Source organism: Polypterus senegalus, chromosome 9, assembly GCF_016835505.1.
Source record: "Polypterus senegalus isolate Bchr_013 chromosome 9, ASM1683550v1, whole genome shotgun sequence".
Classification (NCBI taxonomy): domain Eukaryota; kingdom Metazoa; phylum Chordata; class Cladistia; order Polypteriformes; family Polypteridae; genus Polypterus; species Polypterus senegalus.
In genome coordinates, this window is record NC_053162.1 from 163,146,161 (window position 1) to 163,172,998 (window position 26,838).

The following is a 26,838-nucleotide window of genomic DNA, read 5'->3' on the forward strand; positions in this document are numbered from 1 at the left end:
TTCATTCTTTCTTGGCTGCTAGTTTCTGAATCCATGTTGATCTTACTGCATTCGGTCAAATATCAGACCAAGTGTAGTAAAGTATCATCACCATTTTTTTAACAAGCATTTATTCTACTCTGTGATACTCAGGCTCTGAAGATTATTGAGTTGAAAGTTGTTAAAAGTTTCAAAAGTTGGCTATTGCTAGACATCTGTATATTTATAGGCTCTGAATACAATATCCTGCACCAAAATCTTCTCACGCAAAAGCAATCGGTGTATTTTATAGATTTAGGTGTGTTGAATCCACTTCTGAAATTAGAATTTCTCTACTCTGGATGTGTTTCCATGAGATATCAAATTCAATGAAAAATGCTATTTTGAAAAAAAAAAAAAAATTTAATACGTTAGTTCTAGAGCATGAGTGTTCTTCATGCTCAGAATATTAGTTGAAGCATATTTTGAGCTTACAAATGGCAGTCTTTCTTGTTCTTAACATTATTTGAGGTGGAAAAATGCAAAATGAAGTATTTGCTATACATGTTTTACCCGGGGTGGCACGGTGGCGCAGTGGGTAGCGCTGCTGCCTCGCTGTTAGGAGACCCGGGTTCGCTTCCCAGGTTCTCACTGAGTGGAGTTTGCATGTTCTCACCGTGTCTGCGTGGGTTTCCTCCGGGCGCTCCGGTTTCCTCCCACAGTCCAAAGACATGCAGGTTAGGTGGACTGGTGATTCTAAATTGGCCCTAGTGTGTGCTTGGTGTTTGTGTGTGTACCCTGTGGTGGGTTGGCACCCTGCCCAGGATTGGTTCCTGCCTTGTGAGGTCAGTAGTAAACAGTATACGCTCGTATGGATGTTGACTGTATGAGTGAGGCATGCCGACTGAGACAGAACATGGGAGACAATTACCCACAATACTGCAGCGCGAGAGAGAGAGAGAGAAGAAGTTGTGATCATGTGGCGCTCGGCAGACAAAGCATATACGTAGTAATCGTATTGCAAGACCTCCCTTGTTTATCAAGTTAAAATTTATTACAAATTTTTGCTCATATTGCAATACACTCACAGACCAAGTTACTCACAATTCAAGGTTTTACTGTACTGGATATGACAGAGAACTTATGGTGCCAGATTTGATTTCAACACCTCCAAATATGTAAAGAGAGAGGTCGGGAGCATGTGCTGATATCGTATTGCCACACCCACCACGCAACAAACCACCTGGATTGGGACTCGAGTACAGCGGGTGACACATCAGCACCACACTGGAAACCCTACGCTTTCCCTGTAAGTTGGAGAACCTGCTGGCAGGGCTGGATGCAGATTAATGTCATACCCAGGATGAAGCAATCGCAGGTTAAAGGCCTCGCTCAAGGGCCCAACAGAGTAGAGTCACTTGTGGCATTTACCGGATTCAAATTGCCAACCTTCAGATTGCTGGCACAGATCCTTGGCCTCAGGGCCACCACTGCACTACTTCACCACTCACATGCATGAAGAACACCTAAAAATTTTGACAGGACTGATTTTTATATTTTGTAGATCAGTCCTATTCATGAACCCCCATTTCAAGGACCCTCCAGTGCATGAAAATCTGTGAAACACACAACATTTAAGAGGGACTACAAGTCTAGGCATCCTAAAGCTCGAAATATCCAAGTGGAAGGCTAATGTACTCAGTCTTTAGATGTGTGACAGTAAACATTTCAGAGTCCTGTAGCAAACTGTCGTGAAGCCTTCAGACCTGCTCAGCCAGAAGTACATGGAATAAAAGCTGGTAAAGTGCTCTGATATAAGGTGATGGTGCAGCTCCCCAATTCTAGACGTCATCCAAAGTATGTTATCCAGTGAAACACCTTGCCACTAGAAGATGGTGTAGCACTCAGTCTCTGACAGTTCATGAATCTCACAGTCCAGGAAGACAGTGTAGCTTTGTGCCTAAGTCAATATATTGTATCTCGAATACTATTATAGCAAAATTAACAGCAATAAATTAACACTTAAGTGTCTTTATGAAAAGACTTTTCCATTTTACAGTATTTGCTTAAAGGTTACTGTGTTAAGTTAACATAATACTGGCTATCTTACTGTGATGACGATTTTAGTTTGTCGAATCCTTTGAAGCATTCTGTTGTTGAAGTTGGAATAACTCTTAGCTATGAAAAACACATTAGGTCACAATGGCCTTCAGCTCCTAAACATGCATCAGACCTCTTGTCCTTAGAGGTCAATGAACTCAAAGATCCTGGAAATCCATGATATATCTACTTTACCGAAACTATTGAAACTTATAGCCACTGAAGCAGGCATAGAGCTGGAGTCCTGAAAATCCCTAAGGCTTATGGCATTAACACAGAAAGTGACCGGTGCTTTCAGTTTCTAGACGTGCATGGAGCTTACTTTTTCTGAAAAGCTGCATAATCCTAAGTCTCCAGAAGGCTATGAAGCTGTAAGTTATTGAAAATCTCTAGTAATTACTGAAGTCAGGATTTCTTTCAGGTTTTAGAAGTACATGATGCACCTAGTTTTTGGAAGCCTACCTAATTATAAGCCCTGCAATTTGGAGGAGCTTGCACAGCAAAACTGCCAGTATATGAAAACAACTCCTTCCATACAGTATATAGCATTGAGGGGTAACTTTAACATTTTAGATGTTGCTGAGGGAAATACTTTCAGGCAGTAAAGTCACCTGTGCAACTCCATAATACCTTCAGATATTGCAAGTGAGTGTAGAAGTGTGCCAAGGGGCTATTTCTTGGAAAACTGCAGTGGCTCTTCCACTGCCACACCTAATATTTTGCACAGGCCTTTCTCAGGCTTGAAGGTCAGAATAGTTTTATTATGAGATAAGTAATGAATGCAAAATCAAGGGGAAGAAATAATTAACAAATTATTCAGTGGAAGTTTGTCATGAAAAGCTATTGAGCCTCCTCTATACGAACACCAATATGCCTGCACAATGTCTCTTTGCAGCTGTAACTGCCAGGCCAGAGGTTTTCTTTATTTTTAATCATTCTGGTGTATACCGTATATGCTCCAATAAACGGCGAGTCTCTTATTGTCGCTGGTCTCTAATAAGCGCTGGGCTTCGGAGGGGACGTGGCCAAATAGCAGCCGGTCTCTAACAATAGCCGGGTCTTTGATATTTGCCTACTAGCGTACATTGTAAACGTCTGTATCTTTGCGTGTGTAATACATGTGCACGTCAGCACGTTGCATATTTAAGAAATATGGATATACCGGTTTCTAAAACTGCTTCATTTTCGTGCCGGGTTGACCAAAATACGGACAAACCTGGAAGAAGAGGATGACGATAGTGAACTGGACAACGACGAAGCCGTCATTGCAGATTCGGACGACGAATAGCAGCGAAAGGTACAGAAAGACATTGCCATTTATCTTTAACAGTCTTATGCAGCATGTGAAATTCAAATAAAAGTACCTGTTTGTAATATTAGCCAATATTTTTGTGTACCTACATGTACTGACACTCGCAAAAAAAATATTGCGTTCTGAAGGTTTTTTTTTAATAATGGCCGGTCTCTAATAGCAGCCGGTCTCTATTAAGCGCCGGGAGCCGAGGCTAGTATTTGCAAATAAACACCGGGGGCCACTATTGGAGCATATACGGTATTTGAGATGGGTTTGTTGTTTGCTATGATATAAATAAATTATTATTAAAATGTATTTATTGAGTTTCTCTAAAAAATCCCTCTGGTATCACTTTAGATTAGGTGTCCCTAATCATTCTGTAATTACCATGTAACCATGAGCAACTAGGTGCTATTACATTGTATTTACTATGTAACACAAGGTAATGCTGTGGTTAAGCACTCCATTGTAATTGTTATTCTATAGTTTATGTAAATACATACTTTAAAAAAATTAAAATAACAATTAGAATTGAGTAATTAATTATAGTTTTACACAGTAAGTACAAGATCATAACACCTAGTTACTATGCAATCATATAAGTAATTACATGGTAATTACAACATATTAGGGGCATCTAATATAAGGATACCTATTTATCTATCTACGTATTTTAAAGTGCCTTTTCTATCTATCTATCTATCTATCTATCTATCTATCTATCTATCTATCTATCTATCTATCTATCTATCTCTCTATCTAATAAAACGAGACACAGAGGAATATCTACATATTATATAATATCGAGACACAGAGGAATATCTATCTATTATATAATGCCTTTTCTGTCTATCTATCTATCTATCTATCTATCTATCTATCTATCTATCTATCTATCTATCTATCTATCTATCTATCTATCTATCTATCTATCTAATAAAACAAGACATAGTGGAATACAAAATGCTGAAAACCAAAAGAGAATAAAAAGGTAGAGATAAAGTCAAGACACAAACAAAATTCAAGCAGTTCTCAGCTTCTGGACTCCATACGCTCTGTCCTAACATTCAAGTTGAAACCTTAAAAATAACTTTTCCTCATCTTCTATATTTCACAAACCTGCTGGTTTGAATTTCCACCAATATTCATATGCCAATGTAGTGCACCATGTGATTCCTGCTGAACTTGTTAATGCTAAATGATTTTAAATGAAATCTGTCACAAGTCCTGTAGTGAAAGGCACTATACAAGAAAAAAAAATGACCATTTAGAGGTTTGCTGGGTTCACTTATTTACCCAGGGTTACACAAAAAGAAGAGGTAGGTTATGGACTTGGACCTACGGGGACTTAAGGCCAGCTTCTCAGCCCATAAGCTGGTATGACTAACTCATCCTTGGAGAGGCAGAATCACTGATTGTCTCCTACTGTGTCCTTCTGTTCCTGTATACATAGCAGATGGTTGACTTATAGGAGCATGTTTTAAAAAGAAGAGGATGATGGTGGAGGAGGAGGAGGCCAAGTAGATATTCTCAGAAAAATCACAGGTAGCATGCAGTGAAGAAAGAGAGGTGCTGGACAAACAGTGACCAAATGGAGATACACATACCGCAGTCTTTGCAGGAAATACTCAGTTCTATTTTACTTAAACACATAGTTGATTAGTGAATATTCTGGATATTTTAACAAAAATTAGCATCCAACATGCATAACTTCTGTTCTGATAAAGGTGATATTTAACTTCTACACAATGTTCCATTTCTACATATCAAAAGGGGATGAGAAACTAAAATGTCCTACTTTTTTGCCTGTTCTTCTGGCCCCATCATTCCCAATTGCACCAAAGATTATCCCTTTTAAAGTCTATTCTAAAGCTATGTGAAATAAAAAATTCAAAAACAAGGCGATACAGTTACTTACTTAGTCAGGTCAGCATTTTTCAGAGCTGGTCAGAATACAATGAAAGCAGAGCACACTGTGCAGAATCAGATGTTGGAAATTTTATTGAAGGACTACACACAAGCACTTCTCTAACAAAATAGAAAAAGAACAAAGGTTTGAGTCTGATCTGGTGTTTGGGCAGAATGTCAGTGTTTTCATCTCTTTACCAACCCCTAACAAAACAGAGTCACTTGTATCTTTAAGCCGACATGTTCATAATGGAATAATTTCTTTAGCTAAATGTGAGAATGTAATGGAAAATTAAAGCCTTACTTAGAGAGATGCTATTTATGTAAAGCCGATGACGCTGTCAGTGCGTAGGCCCGTTTATACTTTGTGTGTAAATAATGTATATTTTTTTAGTAGTCAGGTCGAGTAGATGTGCGTGTCTGTGACAACATGTCTCCAGGATTTTGATCCTGTGTGTACCTGTGTGAACTGACTGTGCTTGCACTAGACCAGTGGTTCTCAAACTGTAGGGCGCAAAGATGTGAAAAAAAGAAAACAAGAATCCAAAATATGAAAAATACATCTATTGAAACCAAAACAAATTAACTTAAACTACATTCTGATACTAGAAAAATAAACATAGAGTTAGATAAATGTTGATAAAAGTTAAGTAGGTATAATAAAATATACATCTATGATATATCATTAATTAAAAAAGAATAAATTGGTATTAGTGGGCTCCTTTCAAAAAAACGTTAGGGGGCGCGATTAAAACTGTTATGAAAACTCGGATGACAAATACTTAAAGGTTGAGAAACGCTGCACTAGACAACAAAACACAGATGCATTCAAAGAGAAGGTCAGGGTGCATTTGTGGAATGATTCTGAATCAGGGTGGTGTCGTGCACACACAATTGCAATATACACAGAACAAAGTGTGTGTCCTCTGGTCGTGGCTCAGCTGTCTGTATCCACTCAGTTTTAGAGTATAAATATTCCTTTAGAGCTCATTTTTATTTGCCATTAAATTCAGTTAGTAAAACTAGCATGGTGGCATAGTGGTTTGTGATGCTGCCTTAAAGTTACCGGCACCTGAAAATGACTGCAGTGCCAATTACAATTTGCACATTCTTCTCATAAAAATGAAGGTTTTCTCCAGACTGCTACTGTATAAATCCCACATTGCCAAGATGAGTGATTCTAAACAGACTCCATTGTGTGAGAGAGAGAGGATTTGTGTTTGAGTGGACCCATCCTGGGGACCCAGCATAGGTTCAGACAAACTGTGATCCTATAATAGAGAAAGATGGTTACATTTATGGGTGGATGTGAGCCTACCCTGTTATGGACTGGGCTGGTTAGACTAACAGTTCGGCCTTGTCAACTGTAACCACCTTTGTATATCAAAAGATGGCAGAGCATAAAAAATATTGAAACCTCCAAGACTGCCCTAGCAGTAGCCACCCAGTTCAGACCTTCTGTCCATATTAAACAAAACCTCACAATAAACTGTTAGCAAAAATCCAAGCATATACTGTGGGGTACAGCCCGGACACAGACAGGTAGACATGTTGGTTCTCCACACACACGTTTATTTTTAACACTATTTACAGTGCACAACCCAGTGCCGCAGCACCAATCACCCCTTCAAGTCCTGGCCGCACAACAATGCCTTGCTCAGTCCTCAGACCACCTCCACTCCTCTTCTCCGAGCTCCGTCCACTTCCACCCGACTCTTGCCGTCGATTGGAGGGAGGCGGCCCCTTTTATGCACGCCCGGATGGGCTCCAGGTGCTTCCTGAAGAGCCTCCGCCGACGCACCCCCATGTGGCGGAAGCACCAGCTGTGTAACCAGAAGTCCTCCTGGTGTTCCTGCTCCTCTTCCCCCCAGCACTTCCTGGTGTGGCGGAAGTGCTGAGGTCCAGGTCTCCCATGGCATTGGGGTGCCCCCTGGCGGTGACCACGGGCCCCTACAGGGATGGGCTTCCAAGCCCTCTACCCGTGGCCGCCAAAACAACCAGGGTGGTCGCCCCCTCATGGTCTGGAGGAGGCACAAGCCCTCCTCCGGTCCTCCTGGGCGTCCCAGCTGGGTACCACCCCCAGCCGTCCGCCACAATACAAACAAGCTTGCATAAATAACCTGAAAGTGAAGTATTCATGCCAGAAAGACACAATAATACAAATACACACAGCACAGATCCTCCTGGTTTTATATGCTGAATCAGTTCAGTCTTTGAGTTGTGGATGAAAGAAAATCTGCCAGTTTAAGTTAGTGGCTAAGGAGATTGACCTATTTCATATTGTACACAGTGCACTTAGAATAGAAAAATAGCATGGAGTGTGAGGGGGTGCTTGGCTGGCTCCATCCAACATAGGACAGATATAAGTCATGAAGGTGCCCTCCTGGCAAGAGAGAGAACCAAGAGATGGGCCACTAGGAGACACTTTGGCCTGTTAGTGCTCTCTGAATGGTAGTAGGCAGTTGCACCAGCATGAGGCAGATAGAGGGAGACAGAAGCTTTGAGACAGCATAGGTCGGGACCGGTGAACCAGCAACTAACAGGCACTTGGCAAACTCCTTGTAAAGTGAAAAGTAAACCAAGAAGGAAGTGGTTACTAGAGGGCTCAGAATTCCAGAAGGAGACAGTTTAAAACTGTGCTGCACCTCACCTTGATCCCCTGAGATGCAATCTTAGAGACCAACAGAAGGTTCAGGATATAGGAACAAAAGGAGCCATTAAAAAGTGTTAAGATCTAGTATCCATGGGGCTTGAGCAGAAATGCCCTCGAAACATGGGTTAAAACGGTCTTGAGCCCTAGAATTACTGAATGTGGAGTCAGTTGAGACAAGGAACAAGCACTTGACTGGTAGGATAAGTGTCTGAGAGAGAGAGAGAGAGAGAGAGAGAGAGAGGAAATGCAATGGACAAATTCAGAGGCCTTCTGAAGGCAGCACAGTGGATAGATGTCTTGTACCCATCAGGGCCAACTCTTGAAAGTAAGGAACCCATTTAAATTACAATATAATTAAACATATATCATATTTTATATAAGAATTTAAAATATAGGTAATAAATTCTGTGTATATTTTAAATCATTTTAAAACACTAATAGCTTTTTTTGATTTGCCTCAGCCTCTGGATCTGACTTTATATTTTAGGGGAAGCACCTTTACTGTTTTCTTTGACACACCTCTGAATCTGACTGAGAACTAATAAACTGTGTTTTTGAATATGTGTAAACATAAATACATAAAAACATATTCAGAAGTAAAGAAAAAATGGATTATATTCTAGTGGTATTAAGTAGCACCTAGAGGTATTAATCATGGACAGGATACCAGATCACTGTGGTGTACACTCGGGAAACAAATACACATTCATTTAAACTGACCAATTCATAGATAACAATTACATAATTTACCACACAAACTCCAATTGTATGCCAGTTCTATGCTGATATCCATTGGGCCAGAAGCTGAGCCCATTTACATTCAAGATAATCACTGTGCTACACATATTCTATATTTATATTTAAAGTATACTGAAAAATGTGCAAATATGCAAATTGTGCCTCCTGCACTAGGCAGATGTGCTCACGTTAAACAGACACAGTGTGTGTCTACGTAACATGTGTCCATGTACTCTAAATATGTAATGAAGATATTCTCTTTTAAGCATTATTCATGACATGACTCACAAAAAGGTTAATGCTTGCTTGTGTATATTTTACAGTTATGGATCATTTTTCAAGGTAATTGTTTTTTTATGTTAACATCCATTTCATTTAAAATAGATTTGCATTTCCTAAACACACTATTATTACATATTGCATAAAGTGACTTAACAGGTGAGGAATCGCTTAGTTAGACAGCGGACACTGGCCTTTCTCAGTATTCTGGCACTCGGCCCTGTCACCTGCTACCAGAAACAGTAAAAAACACATGTGGGAAATCACAGAAAACGCCAAATCCAGCAGGGTGCTTGTTTTTGTATCACGAGGTTGAATGTAGGCTTGCTGTTCTGTTTCTAAAGCAATAAAATTATGTACTTACAGGTAAAGGTGGATACAAAGGATCCAGAAGACTTTCCACCGGTTCTGCCTATAAGAAAGAGATAAACAATAGCTTTACTGTTTGTGTTGTTTTACTTCAGCACTCAGAGCAAAATACTTTGACTCATCTTCTTTTGGCTGCTCCCAGTAGATATTGCAACAGTGGATCATCTTTTTCAATATCTTCCAAAATACTTTGACAATGATGCAGTTATCCAACTATATACTGTCAGTGCCGGTTGAAGCCCATATGGACCCCAGGGGGTTGTTGGATAAAGTCCTAGAGTGCTTGCTGCTATAGTTACATAAAAGGCACTGTTTTGGTGTCCATAGCATTGTCAGTAGTGATTCAGAGAGCATGGCACAAGAGTTATATAAGTAACGCTCCTCAGTGTCCACAGAGCACATTTACACATTTAGTTTTATTAGACTTTGAGGATGTTCCTTAACTTTAATAAACGGTTGCATTTGTCACCTAATGGACTGACTGACTCTGTAAACTGTGTATGTACATTATGTACATACAGTATGTATATATATATATATATATATATATATATATATATATATATATATATATATATATATATATATATATTGTAAAAGGCGATATATAGCGCCTGACCCGGCACAGACTCACGGAGAGGCACGTGTAAAACAAATAGGGTTTTTATTTTTCTCTTCAGCCGTGGGGCACGTCTTCCCCGTGTCCCACAGGCCCAACACAGTCCCAAAAGCACAAAACACAAACTCTAAACAACCCTTTCTGCCACCACCACTCCTCCCAGGCAACCTCATCCTCTTCCTCCCGATTCTGGCCAAGAATGAAGGGAGGTTGGCCCGCTTTATAGCCCACCCGGAAGTGCTCCAGGTGCCTGACCAGCTGGTCTTAATCGCACCTCTGGGTGGGGCTGGTAAATCGTCCCTTGTGGCGGCTGGCTCTCCGCAGCACCCCCTAGCGGCCACCCCATCTCCCAACTGGGCTCTGGTGGACTCCATGTCCCATGGAGCCATGGGGGAGACTGAGGAAGAACCCACGGCCAGGGAGACTGCCCCCAGGTGCCCCGGGGAAGGTATTGCACTGTCCAATATGTATATTGTGACGGATGGCAGGGGGCACATGCTTGGCTCTCCCCCTAGACGCTATATGTCAGCCTCCCAGGGTTGCAGCAGTGCCTCAGACTCCCCCAGGGCTTCATGGGGGTTGGAGTTTTGTGCAGTTCTGTTGGGTTCCGCAAGCGCTGCCAGGGGGTGCTGCAGCATGAGTTTCTGGCCCATTTTGGGCACTGGTTTCGCCACACCCGGAAGTGCAGCTGGATGTCGGCAGTCAAACACCGGGAGCACTTCTGGGTACCCAATAAAAGGAGCCAGCGACCACCACTCAGCGGCCAGAGTCGGGAGGAGGAGGACAAGGTTGCCTAGGAGGAGGAGTGGTGGTGGAAGAAAGAGAGAAGTGTGTGATTAGGTGTGTTAGTGTTACACTTGGGACTGTGTTGTGCCTGTGAGGATTATGGGGAAGATGTGCCCCACAGGTGAAGAAAAACAAAAGTTAATTTCTTTCATACGTGTGCCTCCATGTCCAATCTGTGTCGGGCACATATATAGCGCCTTATTACTATATATGTATATATATATATATATATATATATATATATATATATATATATATATATATATATATATATATATATATATATATATATATATATATATATATATATATACTGCGGTGGGCTGGCACCCTGCCCGGGGTATGTTTCCTGACTTGCGTTCTGTGTTGGCTGGGATTGGCTCCAGCAGGCCCCGTGGATATAGCGGGATGGATAATGGATGGATGGAATATAAATATATAGTGGTAAACAGTCATGGCCCTTGTTTGGCTGGGGTGCGGCCACGCTGGAGGGACTGGGGGAGACGGCATATCCAGAGCATTAACTTCCCTGGAGCATTAGGTGGCAGCCCTCCTTGGTTGCAACAGTGCCTCAAACTCCTGCAGGGCTCCATGGGAGTTGGAGTTGGATACAGTCCTGTTGGGATCCGTGGACGCTGTCAGGGTGTGTCACAGCAGCCACTGTACCCTTATGGCCAGCTCCTCCACCACACCCAGAAGTGCTACCAGAAATGCGTCAACGAGTAACTGGAACAATTCCGGGTGCCTTATAAAAGGAGCCAGCAGCCACTACTCTGTGAGTCAGAGTTGGGTGGGAGAAGATGGAGCTTGCCAGGAGGAGTGGAGGAAAGAGGAAGAGAAAGAAGAAGAGTTTTGTGCTGTGTGTTGAAGTGAGCACGAGGGAAAAAAAAAAAAGTATGTACTTGAACTTGTGTCCCACGCCTGTCTGTGTCATGTATTGGTGGTGGTGCACCCTTGGTGGTCCACAATATATACAGTATATAAAGATGCTAATATTTGTGTTTTGTGTGATGAGGATGGGCAGGATTAGAAATGAGTACTTTAGAAGGTCAGCTCAAGTTGGACGGTTTAGAGACAAAGTCAGAGAGGCGAGATTGCATTGGTTTGGACATGTGCAGAGGAGAGATACTGAGTATATTGGGAAAAAGATCTTAAGGATTGAGATGCCAGGAAAAAGGAAAAGAGGAAGACCTAAGAAAAGGTTTATGGATGTGGTGAGAGAGGACATGCAGGTGATGGGTGTGACAGAGCAATTCCCAACAGTCCTTTATATAGTCCTTGATCTGGGTCAGATGGAGAATCCCAACTCTTTAATCAGCCCGGAAGTACTGTGAGGTTTCCATTCTCATGACTTCCAAGCACTTCCAGGCGGCAAAGAAAACATGACTCGCAAGGTCCTTTCACAGCTCCCCCTGGCAGCACCCACGGCACCCAACAGGGCTGGGTGTCCGAACTCCATGTCCCATAGTGCCCTGCGGGAATCCGGGGTACCACTGCACTCCAGGGGAGCTGACATCTAACGTTTTGGGGGAAGCAGTGTTGGCAAGTAGCTGCCTTTCCCCATCCTTCCATTCTGGGGGCATCCTGGCCAGGTTGAGCTCCATCACAATATATATATATATATATATATATATATATATATATATATATATATATATATATACTGTATATATCTATATTTATATATATATATATATATATATATATATATATATATATATATATACAGTGGAACCTCAAGATACGAGTTTAATTCGTTCCAGGACTGAGCTTGTATAGCGAATTTCTGGTATCTAGAACAAACTTCCCCATTGAAAATAATGGTAATCCAGTTAATCCGTTCCGCACACCCAAAAATATCAACATAAAAATCAATTTTCCTAACAAATAACACTGATAAATAATATATACAGTACAAATGGAACCGCGGTTTGCAAGTAACTTGGTTTACGAATGTTTTGCAAGACGAGCTAAATTTTTTAATTCATTTTGACTTGATAAAACGAGCGATGTCTTGCAATACAAGTAGTATGGATACACTTTGTCTGCTGAGCGTCATGTGAGCATAACTGAGCTGATGGTTCTTCTCTCTCGTGCGCATCTTGCTCTCCTTATCTCTCTCGCTCGCGCATGCGTCTCTCTCTCTTTTCTTATCTCTTTCACTCGCTCGCGCGCGCCTCTCTCTCTCCTTTTCTTTCTCGATCGCTCGTGCACACGCCCCTCTCTCTCTCCTTATCTCTCTCGCTCGCGCACGCGTCTCTCTCTCTCTCCTTATCTCTCTCGCTCGCCGCCTCTCTCTCTCTTTATCTCGCTTGCTCGCACACGCACCTCTCTCTCTCTCTCCTCTTGAGGGCAATCATCTCCTATTCTCCGTCCGCGATATTTTTGGATACGCTTATACAGCGAACTGCTACAGCGAAAGAATAAAATCACAAGCGCACAAACACGTAGATCCTCACGCTATGGGAGAACAAGGAACACTGAGTGAGCTGACGGGCTGGCAGCGTCAGCTTGGGTGAATCCTCAAGTCGAGGTGGATCGGGAAACGCGTCACGCATAACCACAGCCTGGCTCGTGGCTCGTTACGAGCCAATACTCGTATTTAGATCCGAATTTTTCGCTCATACTTTCCTCTTATCTTGAATTTCTCGTATACAGAGGTGATCGTATCTAGAGGTTCCACTGTATATATACACTATACTGTATATACAGTGCATTTAGAAAGTATTCAGGCCTCATCACTTTTGGCACACTAATTTTAAATGGATAAAGTTGCTATTTTGTATCAATTTATCTAAACTTAATACACCATAATGACAAAGTAAACATGTTTTCAAAAAGATGTGGATATGGACTAAAAATGAAATACTGTATTTATGTGTAGTCAAGTATGTGAGTATTTGTCTGAATCCAGTGGGACAATACTAAAGGAACAGCAGGACGGGAGTTTAGGAGAAGCCAAAAGGTTCACATGTCTGTGTACGTATGCCACCAATCCAGCAGCAGATGTGTGACACCCCCAACTAATTCCGCTAACCTCTCCTCTCACTGTTTTTCCCTTTAACGGATTCATCAATGCACTCTAGACTTGTCTTGGATGACCATAAGTAGAAAAGCACTTGTGTTCTTGGCAATGCCAGTGTTGTCTTAGCACATCTTAATTTGTCACCCCAACTCTATTTCAGTTCTCTTATCGGTCCTGTTTCACAATATTTGTATGCACATCATGTGGTAATGGCAGAGGTGACATACCTTCAGAGTTCTAGGGTGGAGTTCTGCCACATTTTTGTGTTTATTTTTTCCCAGAACACACTGTTTTTCTCCTATATCCTAAGGATTTATGTTTTAGATTAATTGCTGACAATACGTTATCTTTTTCTTTATACTGTATATGTTATCTTTTAATGAATAATCATGACTGTGAGTATGGGTTTGCTCTGTGATAGATCATCCAGCACTGGTCCATTCTTTGTTATACATAAAGCCAGCATAAGCCCCCTGAACTGGAAGAAGTGGGCTTAAGAATGTGTCTCTGAAACAGGCCTTACATACAGCAGCCAAACTCCGAAAATAAATAAAAAAATGAGTAGAGCACAAAGAAGCTCACTCTGCACTCAGGCAGTTAAATTAAAATGCCAAAACCAGAGCATAGAATGACAGCAACAAAATGTACAGATTTACTAAACAGCATGGACAGACATTGTTAAAAGGTATAAGATATACTATTTCAGACAAACAGGTGAAAACAGAAATAATCTTTGTATACTGTTTAGACTGCCACACTAAATCATTGTAAACATTAGTAGCACAAATTTTGTGAATTTCTTCAGTGATAAAATTGATAGAGTAAGATAAAATCCCAGACTTCAAAGTCATCTTGCAGACAGTGTCAAACCCCATCTCCCCTTGCACATATCAACATGGTAGTTTTAGCTACCTTTCTAATAGAACAAGGTATGCTAAATTTAAACTATATCATTAAAACTGCTTTCTGCTTGTTAGACCCAATCTCAACAATACCAGTGAAAGGCCCAATCACTGTTACGACAGCATTTATTGTTTATATTGTCCTTTTTCATTAGTAATATATCGCTGCAAATGATTACTTGAATAAATAACAACTTTTTTTTTGTTCGACTGCTGAGAGCCTAAATAAAGAAACAGGAGAGAAATTGTCACTGAATAACTGAATCCCAAGTCCCTCTCACTTGGGCAGCAGTCAGGGATCTCCCTCCTGCAGTTTGGACACAGCTTTATCTTTCCTGATTAAAAACATGAAAGATACTTGAAAGAAAACTGTGTAGAAGAATCTTTCACCTTTGTAACATTTACATGGACAGAAGTTGTAAAATAATTAAATGTTTGTAAAAGTCATTTAGTTAAATGAGATTTGAAAAACAATGCACATGAAGGCTTGACTAGTGTGGATGAAGATCTGAGTCAAGAAGTCAGTAACAAAAATTAACTGAGCTGTGCAAAAACAACAAAAGCTCATTACTACACTGTTTAACACTAGAATTACCAGAGTCTACGAAAAAACTCATAGATTTGGCCCACCTTAAAACAGTTCTCACCTCTCCTTTGTGCTCTAAATGTGCCGATTAAAACCAAGCTGCAAGCAGTTGGCTATTCCATTCCCCACACCGAGTTAGAACGTGCACAAAGTTCTTCCAGCTCATGCTTTGATGGATTATCTGGGAGTGAAGTGGAGTTTTAGAGTGGAAATAATAGATCATTATTTGGAACACATGCATTTCAAGTGTGTTCCATTTCTACAGTAATCTGTGTAAACACATTGTTAAAACAGAAACTCTTTAATATTTTAGTAATAAATGTTACAAAATGTCGGCATAAACCATAGAATGTGTGACGCATGAAGTCCAAACATCAAATAAACACTTTCACAAAAAGTTCAAGAGCGCTACAACAGCTTCCGCGGCTTAGCGGTAAGATTTGCTGTCTCACAGCGCAGCAGACATACTGTGCTTTAAGGCAATTTAAACTTCCATAGCACCTGCGCTGTCCTCTTTAATTTATCCATCCATCCATTATCCAACCGACTATATCCTAACTACAGGGTTATGGGGGTCCGCTGGAGCCAATCTCAGGGCACAAGGCAGAAAACAAACCCCGGGCAGGGCGCCAGCCCACCACAGGGCGCACGCACACACACCATGCACACATTAGGGACAATTTAGAATTGCCAGTGCACCTAACCTGCATGTCTTTGGACTGTGGGAGGAAGCCGGAGTACTTGGAGGAGATCCACACAGACACGGGGATAACATGCAAACCCCATGCAGGGAGGACCCGGGAAGCGAGCCCAGGCCTCTAAACTGCGAGGCAGCAGTGCTACCCACTGCACCACCGTGCCGCCCAGATTAAGAGATTTCAGAATATAATTACTTTGATATCCCAATCTTCTTATATAATACGCTACCGTGGCTGTCCGTTTGTCTGTCCAGGATTTTAAATCACCTGTAGCTCACAAACCGTTTGACCTATTGATCTGAAACTTGGTACACATATACTACGTGACATCTACTATACTCTTTCGGGGTGATGATTGACCTCCAAGGTTATTCTTCTTTTTATTTTATTGTAGAATCAACTCTTGGCAGCGGCCAGCAGGGCGGCTGTGTGGTGCATGTGTACGGGTGCCGTTCTCATCCCTACCACCTTCGCCGTCACTTCCCCTACGTCTTCATATCTTAAATCATTTTTGAGGCAGATTGAACACTTAAGTTCCAGCTTAAGTGAAAAATGAAGAAAAACGTACTCAGTAATTGCAACACAAACACTGACTTTATTCAGTTTTAACACAAAAAGATGCCAACAAAAGAAGAGAAGAAGCGGGCCACTAGGGTGGAGAAAATAAGAGCTGCTCAGGAAGCAGCAAGCGCATCAACCTCTGAGCAAACGAATGCTAAACGTACAGAGAAAGAGGATGAAAACTTGGGATGCTCAAGTCAAGTGTATTCACTGCACGTTATCATGCACTGCACCGTTGTTGGTGTTATATAATTACTTTGATATCCGAGATTAAATGCAACTTGCTTTAGCTGCAATTAGAGTGATACAACTTACCAAGACAGGAAATGCACAGATGATTATTTAATTTATGAATAAAAAAATAAATAGTGTTACGCACGTGAGAGTAGGAGGACGTTGTATAGACCAAGCGAATGTTAATTCCACGCTAGGCCAGGGGGTGGCAGGGTGCACCAAACTTTCTCCTGTTATCTCTGTTAGACCAGCGGTGGGAAAACCTGTCTGACTCATCATTGAAGATGTCACATCCAGCTAAGGCGTATAGGATGACATCAGAAGAAGTTCACTTTCGTTTTTTCTATTTCAAACACTCCATCTTCTCAAACCTCAATCAGTTCACTTTTGGACTCCATCAAAGACACTTCTGTTAACTTTTCAAACCCATTGCAGCCAGGGACAATACATGGGTGGCTGTCCCAAACCTTTATGAGTGCGTTGAGTCTGATCTTTTCACAATACTCATTAAATTGGTAAAAATGCCATTTTTATGGTATTCATTCATACTGTATTACTTGTATGCATTTCTATTTTAAATTTTTTGTTTATTAATATTTTTGTGGATAGTGAATTGGATCAATGATAGCATGAGTACTTCCACAAACCTGGGTTCAACTCTTAGTGTGAGTAATATCATTGCCATATTTACCCCTTTTCCTCGTGTCCACACGGCTGTTCTCCATTTTCTTGTTGTACCATCAAGACGTGTATTTATTTTCGATTGCAGATAATGAACCCATTTTAAGTGAGTGCCCTGAAATTCTGTTCTATGGTTCAGTCATGTCTTGTACTCTCAGTCCTGATGAGATGGGCTAGAATGACACTAAATCCCCACAATGCCATAATAAAGAAACCAGATTCAGAAAATAAGTGGATGATCGTTGTCACAGCTGGCTCAGGGGGCGACCTGGCCGGGACACCCAGAAGGACCGGAAGAAGGCTTATGCCCACCTCAGACCATGTGGGGGCGACAACCCTGCTTGATATGGGGACTAAGGGTACAGAGCTTAGAAGCTCAACCCTGTAGGGGTCCGTGGTCACTGCCAAGGGGCGCCTGGATGCCTTGGGAGCCCTGGACCTCAGCACTTCCGCCACACCCAGAAGCGCTGGAGGGAAGAGGAGCAGGGACACCCGGAGTGCTTCCAGGGATGCAGCCTGCACTTCCGCCATGCTGGGGCGTGTCGGTGGGAGATTGCCGGAGCACACCCATGTGCTTATAAAAGGGGCCGCCTCCCTTCAGGTGGAAGAAGGACGAGGTTCGGGAGGAGAGACGAGGAGGCGGCCTGAAGAGAAGGCATTGTGTTGTGGCTAGGACTTTTGGGGACATTTGGGGTTTGAGCACTTGAACTGTAAATATGGAGCACTTTGTGAATAAACGTGCATGGGGTGATTACAATGTGTCTGCCTGTCTGTGTCCGGGCCGAGCTCCACACAGGTTTTGCTTTGATGGTTTGTCCACTGCTTCTGAACCATAAAATTAAAAGGATATTATGATTTAATAACTTCCCTAACATTCTCAACTAATCTGCAAGTACAGTATCTGCTTGTAAAGTTTGCAGAGAATGAGGAAGCTCTTTTTCTAAAGTTTCAAAAAAATTGTGCTACACGATGAGAGACATTATAGAAGGTATGAAGTGTTGCATTGGAAGACAGAATTAGAAGGTGTGTAATTAGACTGAAATCGAAAGAGACAGCAGCAATCGACTCTTTGATCGTGTAACAGCCTAATAACAGGCTGGATCAACCTCCTAAAGAAAGTAAAGAGGAAAAATTTCAGTTGAGCTACAAGACAGAAATTCTAAAATAATATTGTTTATTTCTATCGCCAGATCAGGTAAGATAAATGAGAAGCTGACACATTAGGTAGATTAGGATGGATAAGTGCATGTCAAGTAGCTCGGCATGTGGTGTCTAAGTGAGAGGCAGATGTCTGTCAATCAGGCAGGCTCGATACAAGCAAGACAGCCTACAGACACTTTATTATTTCGTAGCACACATATAAACGTGCATTTAAAGTTCAAGTAGTTAAAACCACAGAACAGCCATAAAAATGTATTTACCAAGACACCTGGGAAATCACCTTATCTACAGTATCTTAATCTATATGTTACAATATCAGCCTTCATTCAGTATAGCCTATTAAATCTCCTCTAAGATTTAATACAGATACTGAAATACGGAGCCAATATGAACAAAGTTTCATTTATATGAGGCAATGCATTGTGATTGTTAAACAATTTACTGTATCTAATAAATAAGAAAATATTCTAAAATTCGCCTAATTCAGTTCAGGGTTGGAGGGTCCAGAGTCTGTCCTGGCGGAATTGTGTGCAGGGAATGAAGCAGTCCTGGTCAGGACATCACTTCAACAAGATGAATTCACAAACAAAACGAGTCAGTTTGGGGATTTGGGGAGAACATGTATGCTTCACTTGAGCAGGAGCTGGGCACGGTTTTTGGATCATAGATGAAGCAGTTCCACCATGCACTTGTTATGAACATTATGACAACAAAAGCAGTATGGGCCAGAATGTTCAGCTTTTATAGCTGTTGTGGTGTGAAATTTTGCATATAAGTTGAAAAATATTTTGTATGTCTTTATTAGTAACTTAGACAAAGCAATGTAATAAGAACCCCTTCCCTCCTATTAGGAATGAGTCCTTGTAATTGTATGACAGGGTTTGCTGGAAGTGCCTAAAACCAGTATGACAAACGGTTCTCTGCAGGACTCTCTTAATCAGCCTGCTCAGGAAAGCCAAATTACCCAGCTAGCAAGCATCAGCTCAACAAGTGGTTTTGGGGGCAGGTGTGAAGGGTACTGTGTGCCCTCATTGGTCTGAAGTATTGCTGTTGTGGATTGGTTTGAATCGGATGCCATTCTGTAGCACTACGCCCTATTGGTGTAAGGATTTGGACAAAGAATATACATTTGGTTGCTTTACCCCTCCCTCTTTCTCTCACACCATCACGATGAAGGAGCATCTCACACAACATGGACTGAAAAGAAGACCACACTGAGAAGCACAACTTCAGGCTTGTGGCCTGTCCTGAAGAAAGCCATAAAATGATTCCTTAACTAGAGACATTTAAAGTAACTGCAAGTCTGTGTGCCACCTGAAACTACACATCAGCATTTATGAGGTTGTATGGTTGCCAATATTAAAATGTACTTTGCTTATTGTTATTATTTTATGAATATTATTAATAATACATTATTTAAAGTTGTAACTTAACTCCTGCTCGTCTTTTACTCTATTATCATTACCTGAGGTTATAGATGTAGAAGAGAAGAGAAGGAGGGGAGAAGATATAAACAACAACAACATTTATTTATATAGCACATTTTCATACAAACAGTAGCTCAAAGTGCTTTACATAATAAAGAATAGAAAAATAAAAGACACAATAAGAAAATAAAATAAGTCAACATTAATTAACATAGAATAAGAGTAAGGTCCAATGGCCAGGGTGGATAGAAAAAACAAAAAAAAACTCCAGACGACTGGAGAAAAAAATGAAATCTGTAGGTATTCCAGACCATGAGACCACCCAGTCCCCTCTGGGCATTCTACCTAACAAAAATGAAACAGTCCTCTTTGGATTTAGGGTTCTCACGGAAGGACTTGATGATGATGGTCACGTAGACTTCTGCCTTTTAATCCATCCATCATTGTTGGAGCATCATGATGCTTTGAGTAGGTGGAGGTGGCACAGGCCATTGAATAAAGTACATTACCTTATAAACTGTGGTAAGTCTATGGGATTTGAGGCATTCTGACAAAGGCTACACAATAAATAATACAAAAGGGGAAAGTGGAGTGATATAGAACTCTACAAAGACAGAACAATAGTTTATACTGCATTCAATCTGTGGAATAGGGAAACCATTAAAATGTCAGACATGTTATCTTTTTGTTATTAGGTAATATTGTCATTGAGTTATTTTAAAATGGTGTCTGTCCTGTGTGGTACTGCTCACTCTATAATTCAAGTTCTCCTCACAAACAGTGCTTTCAACTTTCAGACCTCTGACTGTGTATTCACATCTAATGTACAGTATAACAATAAAAAATTCTAATGTGAGCATCAGTATACTTTGTGCCATAGGAAGCATGTTACCCAAATTATACTATAACATTTCAGTAATTATTTAGCGCTTTGATGCTATCAGCACATGCTCCCAACCTCCTCCTCTTCCTGATGCTCATCTTTCTGATCATAAAATAGCTCCTTATGATCACAATTGATGAGAAGAATTCATAATTAATTGCAGAATTACAGCTTTTGAGGATTCCTCTAGAGTGCCGATTTGGCTCAAAAACGAATCAGCTCGTCGTCATCTCATAAACAGGCTTATATTTCGAGTTTGGTATTTTTCCCGTCCAGCCATTTTAGCTTTACACCGTCCTCAAGAAACTGTGACACACAGACACACACACCACCATTGAGATATTGATGTTTTTCGGTATTAGGAACCCTAAAATGTCGAGATCTGTCGAAAACCAGAGACGGTTTGGTACACAAAAAAAATTGCAGAATTAAATAATCTGAAAATAATTTAAGCCATACACCCAAATCTGGACATTGGTGAAACTTTTCCGTACTTATTTCAATTCAGACATTCAGACAAACTGTTAGTATGTCCAATGTGCCACCCTGTCATACCCAACTCTGCATGGCCCAAGGTGCCACAGCAGCAGCAGCAGTGCTCCGACAGGAGATTACCTTTTAGTTTTTACACACTCACCCTGCTGCAGTTTGGAAACTGATTTTGCTGTATTGTTATTTTTGAAAAGAGCATGACATAAATTACATATTACATTACCTAAAAATTACATAAAAAATATAAATTACATATTACATTACCTAAAAATTCCATTTGCTTCTTTGGAATGTTTTTTATTTTATGTTTTAATAGTAACTCACATATTCACTTTACTCATTATAAACTTATTACATCTTGACAGAGAGGCTTACATGTTTGAACTTCAAAAATATTACAAAGCCTGCCATGGGCCTTGTGACCCTTAATTGGATAAGCGATTTGAAAAAATGATGGACTGATGAACAGAGTAGAATGGCAGCATCGTGTTTAGTGCTTCAGCTTCAGTGCTTCAGATGATGTTTACCTGTCCAGGTCACTGTTTTCTCCCATATTGATAAAATGGGCTCTAAGCTAGATGACTGCTCTGGATTGGTCTGGTGGGCAAGTGTGCTGTGATTCACTGGTATCCTGCTCAGGCCTGGATCTTAACATGCACCCAAAACACCCACAAGAGGTTCTGGTTCTCTGTGACTTTTTAACAATTAAAATGTGTTTAGTAAAGGGACGGAAATTAACAAGCCTACTTAATTCACACATTCTGCAGTAGCCAGCAAGAAGTCTCTTAGCTGTTCTCTATTATTATCACTTTTTTATTTTTTATTTTTTTATGGCTAGCTACAGCTTTGGTTGTCAGTATTTGTAGAACTTCAGCCTTGCCCTTGAAATATAGATAAAAAGGCTGTCACTCTGACAAGTCAAATTATTTTCACAATGCACTTTGCCATCTGCTATAAAATCCTGACTGGCAGATCCTATTCTCCCCAAGCACTGAAGCCATCAGACACCTGAATAAAAATAAAAATCATTTTGCCGCCTTTTTGTAGGCCATCTATTTCAGCAGCAATACAGTCCTTTTCAAAAATGAATGGTAATATACTGTACTAAATGCAAATGTTTATTTGCTAGGGACATCTGAAAACCAGTCTGGTATCTCGATTTGCCACAAAGTGTTGTGGCCGAGGCGCCTATTTAACATTAATCCGCGTACCGCTGCTCATCGTCAAATCTTCGGGGACTTATTTATTCATTTTCAGGATTGTTACTCATTTTAGGCATGACACCATTTCTTTTTACTCTTTCAACACTACAGAACTGATAAAAAGTTTGTTAAATATGATGGAAAGTTTCCACATCAGAAGTAAGTTAAATCATTATGTGTTACAATTACTCCATGTATAAAAATATATGCCTAAGGTGTTACATACTGTTTTGTCAAATTGCCTTCACTGATATTAGAATGCAGTTCAAACTTGTATTCATTATTTTGGTAAATTAAAGTATTTTATTCACACACTGTTCTTTTGTACATCCAAAATTTCTAAATGTTGAAGATGCGCTGTTTAAACTGCATGATTATTCTAAATTGGCCTGGTGGGCCAATGGATGTTGCTATCTGTGATCCCATGAAATATCCATTGTTATTAATTAGTCATTTAGCAAGAATAGGAAATTCAGGCATTTGAGCTCATTTGGTTAACAATTACCATTCACGTTCAGACACCTTAAAAAATTTGTCAGAGTCATCACCTAATCTGCTTGACTTGTCAGTTTGCTACTCCCACAACCCTTTGCATGAAGAAGGAGAGGGTCTGAGCTGTGGTACATGGGGTTGGGGGGGGCGGGGCATGGGATTGAGTTTTGTTAAATGTAGGCTGGGTCGGATATCCGAGTGTTACCATATAAGGCTAAGCGCAGATGCCTGGCAGTTAGCATAAAACAAGAGCTACCCCATATTCTGGGATAGTATGCTATAGTATTTACCTTGTACTGGGGTGAATAAATAAATATATTATTAGAGAACTGAATAAAGAAAGAACCTCATTAACAGAGAAATGAATAAATAAAATACACATCCAATATCATACCTTCCTTATTTTTTAACAGTGGAACATCCATTTCCACCTACAAGTGACTCTGCCCACTCCTGTGCCCCATAGTAAGGGATACTTGTGAAGAAATGCTTCTGGGTTCCAGTCTTAAATGCACTTTGCCTTAGTCTCCACCAGGTGGCCTTCAGTATGTGATTTCATTATTGAACTAAAAGAAATTTTCCAAATCAGCTTTATCAATTTCTTAGAAAAGTTTAGTGACTAAGTCTGCAGATTGCTGCCCTTGGCTTCTTGGTTTGAGTGCTGCTTGCTTGTTTTCCAGCCCATGAGAATCTGTTGCTTGGCAACATTAATCCAGCTGCAGTCCCATGACAAGAGGGGCAACGAATATGTAAGGACGAGCAGGGCCTTATTTATTTACTGTAGAGGTATTCTCATGAGTGTCAAGAGATTTACTGTGTTATTAACTTGTGCCTTCCTTATGGATTCTGCCTTAATCTTGTCGGGTATTGGGAAACAACTGCCCATCACTTTGCTTACTTAAGTATTCTGTTTTGTTTTGTTTTTGACCTTTGTCGAACTTGATTTTGTCTTTGGACTTTAACAAAAAATACTGATATATACACACACACGGTGACCACTTTATTAGATTCAGCTTCTCATTAAAACAAACAGACTGCTCTTCTAAATAACAAATGATATGGCCCCTTCTCTCAATAGATACACAGCATAAAGACTTGACCATACTGTTTAGTTGTTGTTTGAACAAACACTTGAATGGCCAAGGTGCACAATCTAATCAACTTTGACCATAGCATGATTGTAGGTGCTAAACATAGTGTTCCCAAAATTTTACAAGCAGTGTCCCTCCTGCAGTCACATTTATTAAAGCTATCAGAAAATCCACAAACACTCCAACAATAGCTCTTCACAATAGTGGTGAGCAGAAGGTCATCTCTGAATGAACAACACATGAGAACTTGAAAAAAGGCCACAGCAGCAGAAGACAGCATTGGGTTATACTTCTGTCAACTAAGAATGAGGAGATAAGTTTACAGTGGGCCTGTGATCAGCCATATTAGACAAATGAAGGTTGGTAAAATGTTGCCTGGTCTCATAAATGCCAGTTTCTGTCGTGACATGCAAATGGTAGGAGCAGAATTTGGTTAAATATCATGAATCCATCCTGTCTAACATCAATGGCACATGCTGGTGCTGGCATTATATAATTGGAATCTTATTTACTTATCATGACTTGCCCTGGTTCATTTTGGTCTGCATTGCTATCTTGGGTAAGTCCACTTGCTGTGCATGACAGGGAACACCTGTGACAACTCAGTATGTTGGTGGGCGAATCCTCCTTCTGTTGTCAAAGCTAAAAATATTCAATCACCTTAGGCTCTCTAAGCAGGACATGCCCTTTGGTCCCAGGGATCCACTGTGTTACTCTTCTCTGCACAGCTTTTGGTGCCTCTATGTCTCATAGGCCATATGAAAAACTCAGGGTTCAGTTAGTTTCCCTACTAACAAGCCAGGCATCATGTACAGCACCATCACTAAAACCACTTTGCCTCAAAACAAATGAATCACAGGTTGACCCAGGTCACCAAGTAATGACGTTTGTCGTTCTTACCTTGTTATCACAGATGATACCATTAGTAAAAATGATGAAATTCATCCCTTAGGGGGTGTCAAGTCAATGACACATCAATAGATATTCTAATAATGGCTCAGTGTTAAACATTATTATATACGTGAATTGTCATTTAGCTGGTTTTGGATGCATTTCCCTAGTTGATCAAGGGTGTCGCTTTTTTTTCCAGTTTCTCTGAAATTTTGCACAGAAATGTGTCAGAGTGGATGTAAATATACCTTGTGTTTAGAATAATTTCTCCTTTTGCCTGCATTTAGCTCTTTACACTAGTCTACTGTACAGATATTTCCTGGCATAGTGCATATGGCTTTAATACATTTTCTGAACTTTCCTGCTACTTCTTTTTGCACAACTTAGATAAAAACTTGACATTTTCAAATGGAGAAGAATAAGCCATTATTTGATCACAATTCATGTAAGCAAATTGAATAAGCAAATGACCTAAAATGCACGCACATACACAGATATGCCTGCATGCAGTTAAATGTGGCACAAACAGGTGCAGCGTACAATTCCATGTTAAGAGTCAAATCAAGACCTCAATTGTACAGTACACCGATCTGATCACACAGGTATCCATTAACATACCACAATAATTGTAATTTTCTTGTCAAGTAGCTAGGGTTTCATAACTGAACTGATAACATTCCTGTCACTAACCTGATTTGCTGCATTTTGTACTCATTCCTTATTTAGAGAAATGCTTTTATCATTATTTTCAGTTTCAGAGAAACAGCCTCACTGATCCAGGAGACTCCTGCATATGCAGGGAGTTGTGTCTGCATGGCTCGGATTAAGTCATGCCATTTCAAGTGAATGTAGCTTATCCCAAAGGTGCATCTTTCCTGTTTTGTGTTGTGTCTCTCATTTATCAGGATAAAATATTAAGAAGCAGCCAAGTGTTGAGAGGTACACATTTTGGGACATGAGGACTGAGTGTCTGCTGTACTTTTGGCTCTTCTGTGATTTCTCATGTGCACTGGATTTTTCTGTAATTGAATGTGACGGACCTGGATTGGGAATTAGCACTTCTAAATCTGAGGTTATGTTCCTCTCAGATGAATAAGTGGCATAACGACTACAGTTTAGAAGGAGTTTCTTCCAAATTAAAGAGCTTGTATGTCTTGGGGTCTTGTTTGCAAATGACAGTAGGGGAGAAATGTGGATTGACCAGTGCAATGGTGATAAGCTACAGTATGTGCTCCAATGAAGCAGCTTTTGATTTATTAGTCAGTCTACATCCCCGTTCTCACCTACCATTGTGAATGCTGGGTAATGACAAGAAATGAGAATGCACGAATAAGTAGGTATATAGGGTGGTCCAGATCTAATTATGCAATTTTCATTACGCTATAACTTATTAAGTTTATTGCATAGAAAATCACAGGAAAAATCCTGGACCATCGAGAAGTGTGCAAACAGACGGCATGCAGAATCGTCTTCACACTGAACTGGAATCGTCCCCGCATAAATCAAAGTCATTCAGATGATCTGGATCTGCATAATTGGATCTGGACCACCCTGTAGTTTGGTTCCTGAGCTTGCTTTCCATGGCAAGGTAAGGAATACAAGAAAAACTGAGAAAAGAACCAATGGCTTAAGATAAAACAGAAGATATGTTTGGATTCTATAGTGAAAATGCTCATATTGTGCCTTCCACAGAAAATTTACTCACTTAGTAAATCACCTAATATTCGTGCCTTTTGGATGTGAGAGAAAACTGGGATGCCATGAAAAAAGTCCACACGGATATGGGAAGAATGTGTAAAGTTCACATA

At 40.5% G+C, this 26,838-nt stretch overlaps 1 protein-coding gene across 2 annotated transcripts in view; it reads right to left on the reverse strand.

The window, feature by feature from the left end:
* Positions 1-26,838, reverse strand: part of LOC120535929 (opioid-binding protein/cell adhesion molecule homolog) — a 2,184,266-nt gene that overhangs the window by 91,446 nt on the left and 2,065,982 nt on the right. Inside the window, exon 6 of one of the 2 annotated variants that reach the window (XM_039764122.1) lies at positions 9,295-9,342. The exons of the other annotated variant lie outside the window; for it this stretch is intronic. Coding sequence (XP_039620056.1) covers positions 9,295-9,342 — 48 coding nt within the window. The remainder of the gene's footprint in view (positions 1-9,294; positions 9,343-26,838) is intronic. 2 annotated transcript variants of the gene reach the window in all.